General features: G+C 31.7%; 1 protein-coding gene across 1 annotated transcript in view; it reads right to left on the bottom strand.

Moving 5' to 3' along the window:
- LOC145280223 (apicoplast pyruvate carrier 1-like) overlaps positions 1-12,692 on the bottom strand; it is an 83,681-nt gene that overhangs the window by 26,078 nt on the left and 44,911 nt on the right. The window contains exons 8-10 of the mRNA XM_080132008.1: positions 7,997-8,119; positions 2,315-2,524; positions 150-249 (exon numbers count right to left, since the gene is read on the bottom strand). Of these exons, the coding sequence (XP_079988134.1) occupies positions 150-249; positions 2,315-2,524; positions 7,997-8,119 (433 nt within the window). The remainder of the gene's footprint in view (positions 1-149; positions 250-2,314; positions 2,525-7,996; positions 8,120-12,692) is intronic.

Consider the following 12,692-nt stretch of genomic DNA (forward strand, 5'->3'; position numbering starts at 1 on the left):
TTGTTTTTACTCTTTTAGGTTTTTCCTTTTTATTCACACATATATATATATATGCGCGGTTTATTTCTTTTCGCTATAGCTTATATTCGGACCTAAATAAAAGTGACTTGGACGTATAGGTAGTTTTTTCATGTGCATTGTATACATACATATTCCGGTTAATCCAGTAGACAACCAAAACATTCCATGCCAACCAATTTTTGCTTGAAAACTTGTTGTTAGAGTTGAGCTCAAAATACCCGTAATAGCCTGAAATAAAACGTACACGCCATTATTTTTCGAAACTTTAAATGTTTGATTCGTCTTTTCTTTGAAAAAAAAAATGATAAAAAATAAGATGGTAAAATATTGAAAATATTTCAGATTATATTTTGACTACTACCCTAATGCATCAGTAATCATTTCACCGCCAGACGATTAAATTGTAGTGTTTTTAAGCCTCGTTAGATGGTATATGAATTGAAAACGTAATGCTTTCATTTTCGTTTATCATATATATATATATATATATATATATATATATATATATATATATATATTTATATATATATATATATATATGTGTGTATGTATATATATGTGTGTATGTGTGTGTGTGTATGTGTGTGTGTATACTATTTAGATTTTTCGGACTACTGCTCACATCTTGAATCTCATTTTCACAATATCTCAATCGATGGAACATAAAATCTCTTCCAAGTGTGTCATCTGGAACTCGGAAATCTTCACAGTATTTCGAACGGAACTTATTTATTTTTCCAAGCCCCCCAACGACCCGTGGGGCAGTAGTTAGAGTACTTGGAAAATCAGTTGTAAAAAACGACATTCTTCTGAAGGTTAAAGGTTCAATCTTCAGTGTGGGCGACCGAAAATACAATTGCGAATTATTTAAAACTTCTATCCAGTTATGGCTGACGAAACGAAAGCATGCTACTTCCTTGAATGAAATATAGGGTTCTGTTCAAATGATAAGAGTAATTTAATTATCAAATAAAGATAAATTTAATTTTTAGGGAATCGTAGGATTTCCTGATGATTAAATTATCTTATAAATCGTGTAACTTTACTTCCAATTAGATCAAAAAATTTGAAACAGTAGAGTGCATAGCTGCCCCCCCTTTTTTTTACCTAAACTTTTATATCTGACAAAGGTCGGGGGTTACATCGACCGAAACGTTGTGCAGACAACATTCAAGATAAGAACAATTGATCGATTAATTTAAACAATACGACATTAGATATTTCTTAATTTGGCGATCGGTTGATCTCATTTTAAAAAATAAGCATGAAAAGTGGTAACGTATGTCCAAACGTAGGTACCAAATTTATTATTATATATCCAATATAATAAAACCGTATTTCTGTCTGTGATTGTGTGTTGGCAATATAGGTTATATGTGACGTCATAGCAGATTTCGTCATATATGTTGACGTCATATGTTTATATTGTTTGTTCACATCTGATGACATCATAACAAACGACGTAATATATGATGCAATCATATATGATGATGCCGTATATAACGTCATCGCAGATATATATATATATATATATATATATATATATATATATATATATATATATGAGCAAACAGTTAATGAAATATGTTAAAAAAACAATTTGAAATGAGTTAAAAACATATTTAATCTGAAAAGGAAACACTAAATAAATGGATAGTCCTTAATCCGCGGAGTTTCGAAGAAATACTCTCCTTCTCATCAGAGGGTAGGAATTAGCAAAATGCGGGATCGGATTTTGCATGCAGAAGTATTTGATGAAACAACAAATAAGTCAAAGATCTTACTTGAAAACAAAATAAGTTAAGCAGAGGGAATATGGTAAAGAAAAAGGTGATTACACATTAATGGATAGTCTGGTGGAAGATAAAAAAATCCAGTGACGGTAAAATCCAAACGTAAAACTTCAAAAAAGTTAAAAGAATTTCCATTTGTACAAGTAAAATCCAAGGAAATCCCGTAATTGGAAGAAGATGGTCCATAATAATCCAAAGGCAGAAATTCATGGAATAATTCACAAAAATGTGTACAAGGAAAAAATAATATTAATAAAAGAAAAACAAGATATATATATATATATATATATATATATATATATATATATATATATATATATATATATATATATATATATCCACGTGCTAACGTCGGGTATATATAGCTAGTATATGAATAAAGAGCGAGGAGGTAAGAAGAGAGAGAGAGAGAGAGAGAGAGAGAGAGAGAGAGAGAGAGAGATAAGGGGATAGAAAGTGAGAGGATTTTATGTGAGTGTTTTTATTCGGAATGTACTTACTTGTGAAGTGAAAACAAGGCCAAAGTTTGTGGAATAATATTTCGGTCCAAAACACTTGTACGCCGCAGAAGAGAGAACTGCGTAGGTACCGGTGCCGGTAAGGAATATGAAAAATACGATGAACATAAAGTAGTATTTTCCACCTGCTTCTGACAGATTAAGCAAACCCTGTAGCGTCGTTAACACAATGGACAACGTGAACAAACTAATCTGTAAAAACAATATAAAAATATTCTTTATTCGAAAAATTCGGATTAACATAGCATAAAATAATATAAAACCATATAATTTTACAAAAACATTTTAAAACAACGGTCAGTTATAACCATATTAAACAGACTTTTGAATTACGTCCCCTTGATCAGAAAATCTATAGACAAGTCAAAAAAACCAAAACAAACAAACAAAAAAATAGAATTATTTCCCTTGAGCATGTAACGGAATTAATTAATCTTTGAGCTTTGGGTTTAAAAATCTAAACAAAACAGCCACTTTACAATTTACAGCCTAGAGAGAGAGAGAGAGGATTTGTTATTACCCGAAAGGACCTTTGGAATAAGTACCATCCACAGTTGAAAAAAAAAAAAAATCAGGTAGATAAATGAATAAATATAAATAAAAAAATAATTAAAAAAAATATTGGTTTATTTATCATTTATTTATTTATTTATCTGCTCATAACGACTGCACATTCCTGCATTGTAAGCCTTCAAAAATACCTTTTATTTTTTAACAACCCTTCAAGCAAATCACGCCATACTTCTCGGATTAACACATTATTTGCATCGTTTTTCATCGGGCGACTTTCCTCATCTAACATTTTATGTCGATTCTTTGTTTCGGTCTGTGCGGATGAAACATGAAAGTTCATGATAGTTTTCATCATTTTAATTCGGAAACAAGTTCATGATAGTTTTCATCATTTTAATTCGGCTTATTATTATAAAGCCAATTCTCTATTGATTATTATATTGTACCTAATATAGAATAGTGATTTCAAAAGTAAAAAATATGACGTGGGTACTATTAGCTAGAATCGAAACAAATATCAATTTCCAGACTTATTTGTTATCATCTGTACTATTACCTTCTGCATTGAAAAGCTTAAATATATATCGTTGTAAACGGTATAAATGTATATTTGCGCATGCGTGCGATAGCATTTTAAGTCGACATGCACTCGCTAAGCTCCAATTTTTTTCAATTTTGATCCCTTAGCAGTTCCTTTTTTCTAATAAATCTAATTTATTCCACAGGCCCAGATTCTTATATATCAAATTTAAAGTCTATAGACCAAATATTGACAGAGTAGTTTTGTAGAGACTGTTCTTTGGACAGGCAGAAAATGTCACTTTTTATACAGATTATTTGATGATGACGTGTATTTCTGAAACATGGAATCAACAGTAATAGAATCCTGACTCAACTAATTGAAATGATTGCATATTTTAAGGATCGTTCTTTTATGAATTTTTAGCCGGTAAAAATAGCTGTTAAAGAGTCAAAAATAATAGAACTTGCCAGGCATAAGTCGATTAAACGTGTTCTTTGTACGCATGCGCAAATAGTTAATTTTTTTAGTTTTTCGTATCCATCTGACGATAGTTCAAACAGTAATGAATAAAACTGGAGTGCTTTATATTTTGGTTTCGATTCTAGCTAACGGCACACAAGTCATTTTTTTTAAATCTTAAAATCACTAGTATATATTAGGTACACTAAAATATATCATAATTGATACAGAATTGACTATATAATAAAAAATACGAAACCTGGATGAATTAAAATATTATATTCAAGCGTATTTTACGACCGGGCAATGCCGAGTGATCGGCTAATAAAATACTAATTTATGTTTCATCAGAAGAATTTAGTTGAGCTAAATTATATTAAGTATATAATATGGCGCACTTTGTCTGATGGTAAGTGCTGAATGTTCATAATGTGAGAGGTTGAAAGAAAGAGTGCGATATGTTATCAGCGAGTATGTAGTGCACCGACGATGCAATGCATTAAGACAGAGACGGCTAATTGCTGATGCGCGAATAAGCATTAAAGAGATATATAAAGCGACACGACAAAACTTTTATTGGATTTCATTTCACAATGTCAAATGTTGTTAAATACCGGAAGACGGATATTGCCTTGTTCAGGAAAGAAAGCCCGGCTTTTCCGGTAACTAATTTTACGACAGACATTAAGACAAACATAAAGATAGACGCCCTAACTCATTTTCACTTATCACCTCTGCACTTTTAGATATACATTAACCCCCGGCTCAAAAATTGAACATTGCTAATGTATATATATATATATATATATATATATATATATATATATATATATATATATATACTAGACCACCCGTGACCCGTTGGGTCAGTACGTTATATTAGCTATGGAATTCATGTATGAGCGTGACACTTGTGGCATAAAGAAAATAGTTTTTTTTTACATAACAGAAGCATTTCTATGAAAGTATATTAAAATGAAAAAAGAATATAGATAGATTTCTATGAGTCGTTCTGTTTATTATAATTGTTATTTTTTTTTAAATTACAGTTACTGAATTATAAGTGGTTGGTCATACTTATAGGTAAATATGCACTGAACAGGTATCATAATCCTTATTATAGTTAAATTCAAATTTTGATATATCATCTTTTAAATGAAATTGTTAGTTGAAAGTACAGAATAATAAAAAAAACACTCTCCACATGTTAATAATGGCTTTTTAAATAGAAAATGAAAATAAAATGTAACTTTTTCATTTAATTTAAGCAAACATTCAGTACCCATTGTGTAAAGGAAAACACTATTTAATGTAATAGAAATGTGTGCATTTACCGATTCAGCTTTCCGTTTGGAAATGTAAGCAGACGACTTTAAAAAACATGGGAAGAAGAAAAAGAAATTTTTTTGTAATAACGCCCTCTAGTAAAAAGGTCTGCATTAGTTAAGGGGGATAACTCTATCCAGTTTTACATCACTGCCTTTTTCTCTCTCTCACACATACACGTAACTATTTCTCGCGTACGTAACGAAAACAGAGGGAGTAGGAGTGTTGAAATCTATTAGAGGGAAAGTGAGAGGTGTTTTCTTTCCATAAATTGTATAGGGTAATATTTCATATTATCAATAGATTCATAGATAAATAGATTTTATAATATATATTATAATTATCTATGAATCTATGTATTATTTGTATATATAAATAACTATTTGATCAAATTAAATTAAATTGTTTGTATTAAAAACGATATAAAAATTCCGGAATTGGAATAACGGATTGCAGACGTTGCTATTAACGCATGCGCAACCGGATGTTGAAAACCGGAAATCTGATTGCAAACATACAAGACCCATAGACTTTTAGTATTATATATATATATATATATATATATATATATATATATATATATATATATATATATATATATATAAGTAAGAATAAGCATGCGTGTATGAGGATACTTCTCATCCTATATACTCAACGAATTTTGGTCTTCACACTTGAAACTTGGTATATAAGGTATTCACACAAATAGAAAACTTTTTAATTAGATTTCATTCGAAAACAAAATAGCCAGCTAAGGTTAAAAATTGAAAAATTGGTATGTGGAAGGTCATCGGATTTTTATCTGTTTGTCAACTGTTTCACGAATGCGCATGCGTGAATTGTTTACATAACAGATTAATTATGTTAAAAATAGGTAGGTTTGAAAACACTTTTTAAATACCTGTCAAGCTAGCCTAATGGTTATCGTACCCGACTCACTGTCTTTAGGTTTTGGTTTCGATCTCAGCTCAGATATCTTCTTTTTACTTACAAGAAGCGAACTGTTTAGAAAAAAAACATGTTACTTGCATACACGCTTCAGTTTCTTTCCGTTTTTTTATTTCACTATTTTTAAAAAGAATCTACCGTTACGTTTAATACCTGCATCATGCCTGTTCATAATAAACAAGAATTCTGCATTGATTAAAATATATTTATGCGTATTTTATGACCGGGCAACGCTGAGCGGTCTGCTAGTATATATATATATATACATGCATAATATAGTGAAAGATATATCCTTTTTAATGTATATATTCAACAAAGTAGTTTTAAAAACATTGCCATATTTATTCAAGCTCAATAAAACTGACACGGCATTCCAATCATAGTGCTCAAAATTTCGACCGGAACTAGCTCCCATACTTACAAAGCTGTTAAAACGTTGTCTTAAGAAGAAATCGAACAACTTGGACAACAACCTGGGATTAATCTACCCCGAATTTAAAAATTCTAGAGATCGGTCATCTGCCTCTCAGTACAGACAAATCAGTCTTTTATGTGTCGCGAGTAAGTCGATGGAATCTGAGGTAAATTGAGAAAGGGTCAACCACCCCAGCAAAAATAACCTACTCAGTGACTTATAATATGGTTTCCGTTCATATCCATAGCTGATGTGTTAACTGTAATATTACACAGGATTAATGAAGTTTTCGATGAGGGGTTCGTTTCAAGAGCAATACCTCTTGACATACCAAATGCTTTTGATAGGGTATTGGATAAAGGTCTACTTCACTAGATAATCAGCTACAAAATAATTCGATGTCCTCTCAATTATTAAATCCATTCTCTCTAATAGGCTTATAATAACCAGAAATCAGAAGCTCATAGTATCAACGCTGGCGTCTATCAAGGTTCCATCCTGTGTCAACTCTCTTTCTGATCTTCGTCAATGATCTCCCAAATCATATTCGGTGATCATTCGTAGATATTTATATTGATGACACTACAATCTATGACAACAATGGCCAAGATCTTCTCTCCTCTGATCTTGAGCACGTGGTCCAATGAAAAAAATGTGAAGCTTTTCTCTTCATAATTGCTCCTATCCAAATGAGGCCCCAATGAATAGCTCTCGTCTTATGGAAGCATCATGTCTTAACAAGCTTTTGAGACTGACCTTCACTCTGGATTTGAAATAGAACACATACATCAAATCTGTTGCCAAAATCGCTGGATAAATGGTTAGATCATTTTACCGCTCCAGTAAGTATCTCATCACTGGCGCAATCTTCTATCTGTACAAGAGCCAAATACGTCCTAACATGGAGTACTGTTGCCACATCTGGGAATGAACATCTCGGAGCGCCATATCCTTTAAAAAACGTGCTTTCATTAATTAAGTATTCATTTTTTATGGTTTCTTATTGGCTGATTGGCTTTATTTAACTATTACGGTTAGTATTATGTGTGCATATTTTCTACATTTTGCCTAATTGCGTAGCGTTTAGGATAAAACACTTTAACATATATATATATATATATATATATATATATATATATGTGTGTGTGTGTGTGTGCGTGTGTGTGTGTGTGTGTTTGTGTGTGTGTGTGTGTGTGTGTGTGTGTGAAACGGAAAATACGAAATCTTCATAAATTAAAATCTCATATTTAAGCTTATTTTACGACGAGGCAACCAACGCTGGGCGGCCTGCTAGTACACACACACACACACACACACACACACACACACACACACACACACACACACACACACACACACACACACACACACATATATATATGACATATGGGGAGTGGGAAAGAGTATTTTGACCATATAGAAAGTAACCTGCGTGCGTATTTGTCCTATGTGTATTTGGATAATTGCTATTTTCACTTACCCTTTCTCCCACTTTGTCAGCCAAGAGTCCCCAGATGGCTCTTCCCACAGTGTTGCCGACGGCTGAGACTGAACCTATTACAGCCAAGAAGTGATCATCGTGGATAAAGGTTTGTCCAAAAGCCTAGATAAAAAAGTAATAATTATTAGCTGAAAGAAGTGAAAGAAGAGTCACAGCAAATCGAAGAAAGAACAGAGAATGAAATCAATGAGGAAACCCTCAAGAGAACCATACGAAAAATGGCCAACTGGAGAGCACCAGGTTATGACGGAATACACGCCTATTGGTTTAAGAAATTCACAACACTACATGAAAGGCTATTTAAGCACCCGAAAGATCCATCCACGAAGCACATGTACCAGAATGGATGACCACAGCTAGAATCACACTGGTGCAAAAAGACACAGACAAAAGAGACCATCCTCAGCAACTACAGACCTATAACCTATTTACATACAATGTGGAAAATACTAACTGCACAACTAAGGGAACAAATTTGTCGTTGCCTTCATAACCAAGGACTACTCCCAGAGGAACAGAAAGGATGCCAAAAAGGAAAAAGAGGAATACATGACCTATTATACATATACCAACGGATCCTGAAGAAAGTTAAAAGTAGAAAAAAGAACCTAGCCATGACATGGATAGACTATAAGAAAGCATACCATAGAATCCCGTAAGCATGGATAATAGAATGCCTGAGAATATACAAAATACCAGGTAAAATAATAAATTTGATAGAAAATACAATGAGAAAGAACTTATCCTGCCTTTCTCACAGAAGAGATGTTGCGAGTTTGTCTCTGCTTTATCGTTATTTTCATGGCAGGTGCTCAACTGAGCTCCAATCTATGGTCCTCCTCGCCTAACTTTCACAAGAAACACCCGTCTAGCGGAAAACACTATCAATATTCCCCCCCCATTCTTTATCTGTGGCTAAACCTAAACGTAGATTCCATGAACAAAGCTTCTTTCTTAGAACTGCACGCCTGTGGAATTATCTTCCGTTTTCCTGTTTTTCAGCTGACTACAAGATGGTTGTCTTCAAGTCTAATGTAAACAAGTTTTTGAGAGCCGTTCCATATAAGTTAAAAATTTACCGAATTTCCATTAATAACGATTACTATATTGTCCACTATACACTCTTTAACCCTTATCCTTAAGTGGCCTCTTGGCCTTGATAAGTGATGATGCCTATGTAAAAAGAAAACACTTGAACTGACAACTAGGGAGCAATACATAACTGAAATCAAAATACAAAAAGGAATCTTCCAAAGTGATTTCATATCACCATTAATGTTCATTATAGCCATGATGAAAACGATAGAATAAAGAAAGTATATGTTATAAAGAAGAAGAAAATCTACACAAGAAACACAGAGTAATAAAATGAAATATACGGACAAAAGGGAAAACTACATTCATAGATAATTATCAATAAAAACATTAAGAGCCTATAAAAACAATTTCGGCCTCCTTTAGCAAAATAAAAACAGATAAAAAACAAGAATATTACAACCGAAATTGACAGACACAAAACACGTTTGGGATAATATATGGGAAAAACGACAAGACCATGACGAAAATAGCGAATAATTGAAACAAAATGAAAGAAGAGTTTCAGACAACCGAAGAAGAAACACTGAAACAATACTAGGAAAAATGGTAAACTCGAAATAATGGAATTCATGCACATTAGTTGAAAAATTAATGAAAACTAACGCAAAACAAATATAACGGAAAAGAAATACATTCAAAAAACAAACAAAAAAAAAACGGAGAATGAAACGACGTCCAAGCAACTACAGACAATAACTTTCCGATCAATCGAATGAAAAATAGTAACAGGGAAACTAAGATCACAGATCAACAAGTCTTTTAATAATCGCTTAGAAACACAAGATGCCGGAACATTGCTATTTTAACACAATCCTAGTAGAAGGAGGCTTACAATAATACTTTGAGGTATCACATATGCGCATGCAATTAGACTGAGTTACTCTTGTGTGACAGTTTTGAGGATACCGATTTGACAGTTTGTACGGCTGCTGTGTTCCAACTGGGAGTAAAGCGGCACTAGCTCTTTGGTACATTTGTTTTGAAATCCGAATTGAAGTAAATAAATAATTCATTTTGATAAATTTTAGACGGGATATTTAATTTTTACAATATTAAGCCTAATATCATGCACTTGTTTTTTTTAATCTTTTTTTTTTTGAGCGTAAGTGAAAACAGAAAAATCAACGGAAATCCAATAAAAAATAAACTGTTATTCAAACGAGTAAAATCATTGAAAGTTTATTATTATTATTATTATTATTATTAGTAGTAGTAGTAGTAGTAGTATTAGTAGTATTAGTATTAGTAGTAGTAATAATAGTGGTAGTAGTTACTCGGAGTTTTTACACAGAGCGTCAGAGATTCGATGCTTCCATTTAGACATGTATTTTATTCGTTATTTGTCTTTATAATGTCATGAACATTCTTTCATTCTTATTATATTGGTTATTGCGATGCTTAAAAATGTTTTTAGTTTTTATCACACTTTACTACTAATCTCTACACACAGATTTAACACCGTTTTAATAAAGACGAAAAATCTATACATAATATATATCACATTATAATAATGTACGTGTACGCATACATAATGATAAATATAAAGTTATATCAAATGGTTTTAAAGAATAGGTATATATTTTTATATAGAGACTTATCAAGATATGAGGAACTTCACAGATGGAGGTGGAACATAACATAAAATAAAATTATAAAGTAAATATATATGTTTTTTTCAATTCAATAAGGAAAACTTCAATATCTCCCTCCTCTACTGGTGAGAAGCATTAGGTTTCAAAATGCCTAGGTATAAATAGCGTTTATACCCCCTCCTTCTATGGATGTTTTTTCATTATTGAAATGATAAATACATTCATATATATCGACATTTATTTCAAATTGTCTTTAATTTTATTATATATATATGTGTGCGTGTGTGTTTATTGAGATTGTCGGACTGACTTCCTCATTTTGGTTGTTATAGTCAGAACGTTTCGGCCGTTTTGCACTCCAGCCTTCATCAGATGTTTTGTATCGAACTCGGGAACTGTTTGTTAGGAGTCTCGAACCCAACCCTTTATTATTATTACGTGTTCGGGTACTGTGTTCGGACTCCAACATACTCTGGGACATTATTTTCAAATGTGTAAAAATGGCGATTTTCGTAGTTAATTTGAAGTTTTTCCTATGAAAATCGCCATTTTTACACATTTGAAAATAATTTCTGACGAGGACGCATCACAGACCGTCTGAAACGCGCGTAAACGATTTCAATGACTTAAAAACATTATTACAATGATCCAAACATAATTCTCAATGAAAAACCAAGACACGGAATAATAAAACAATGTTAAAAAATACACATTGTTGGTGACTACTCCCTTATTCAAATATACATCTTTCTTTCGTTGGAATTTATTAACCCATTATATATATATATATATATATATATATATATATATATATATATACACACACACATATATATATATATATATATATATATGCAGAGTACTGCCTTCTACACATTCCATTTAACTACATACTATACAATGCTTCAAGCAAACTACATCCACCTCTTATATATATATATATATATATATATATATATATATATATATATATATATATATATATATATATATATATACAGTTGTGCGCAAAAGTATTCGACCCCTACCAAAATTGTCTTATTTCTTTGAATGGATACTTCAATAATCTTTAAAACCTTCTTTAACGACTAAGTTCGAATAAACTGTATAGTTTTCAACAAAAAATAATAAAAAGTAATTAGTGCTTGATAATATAAATAAATTTATTTACAAAAATAAAAATATGGATGTTGCAAAAGTATTCGACCCCTTTTCATTAATACTTGGTTGAAGCTCCTTTGACCCTATTACTGCAAGTAAACGTTTCCTATAACATCTAACGAGACTTCTACATCTGTCTACTGGAATTTTAAGCCACTCTTCTTGACAGTACTATTTTAATTCAATCAAATTAGATGGTTTTCTTTTATGTACCGCAATTTTTAAATCATGCCATAAGTGCTCAATCGGATTTAGGTCTGGAGACTGGGAAGGCCATTCTAGAACTTTCACCTTATTATTCTTTAACCATGCCTTAGTGCTCTTTGAAGTGTGTTTAGGATCGTTGTCCTGTTGAAAGGTATACCTCCTTCCATGCCCCAACTGGTTCGCAGACGGAACAAGATATTCTTTCAGTATGGACTGATATTTTACTGAATCCATTCTTCCATCGATTATGGTAAATTTATGGAAATTTTTTTATAACCTTCTCCAGACTGGTAGACATCGATTACTTTCTTTTTAATGTCTTCAGAGTACTCTTTGTTCTTTGTCATAGTTGCAGATTTGTTGACGTTGAAAAATAATTTTTTTTTTTACTTGAAACAATTATTCAATCATTCAATATTGCATTGAAGTTCAATTTGAACTGATTTTAGATTCAGTAGAGTCATAAATATTATTTATAGGAAATAAATACAAGGTCAGACTAAAATAATAAACTTAATGACGCTTTTATTTAAACTTTAAATTAAAGGGGTCGAATATTTTTGCAACATCCATATTTATATTTTTTGTAAATAAATTGATATATATTATTAATCTCG

This window comes from Euprymna scolopes, chromosome 7 (assembly GCF_053919585.1).
Source record: "Euprymna scolopes isolate OS-2025 chromosome 7, ASM5391958v1, whole genome shotgun sequence".
NCBI lineage: Eukaryota > Metazoa > Mollusca > Cephalopoda > Sepiida > Sepiolidae > Euprymna > Euprymna scolopes.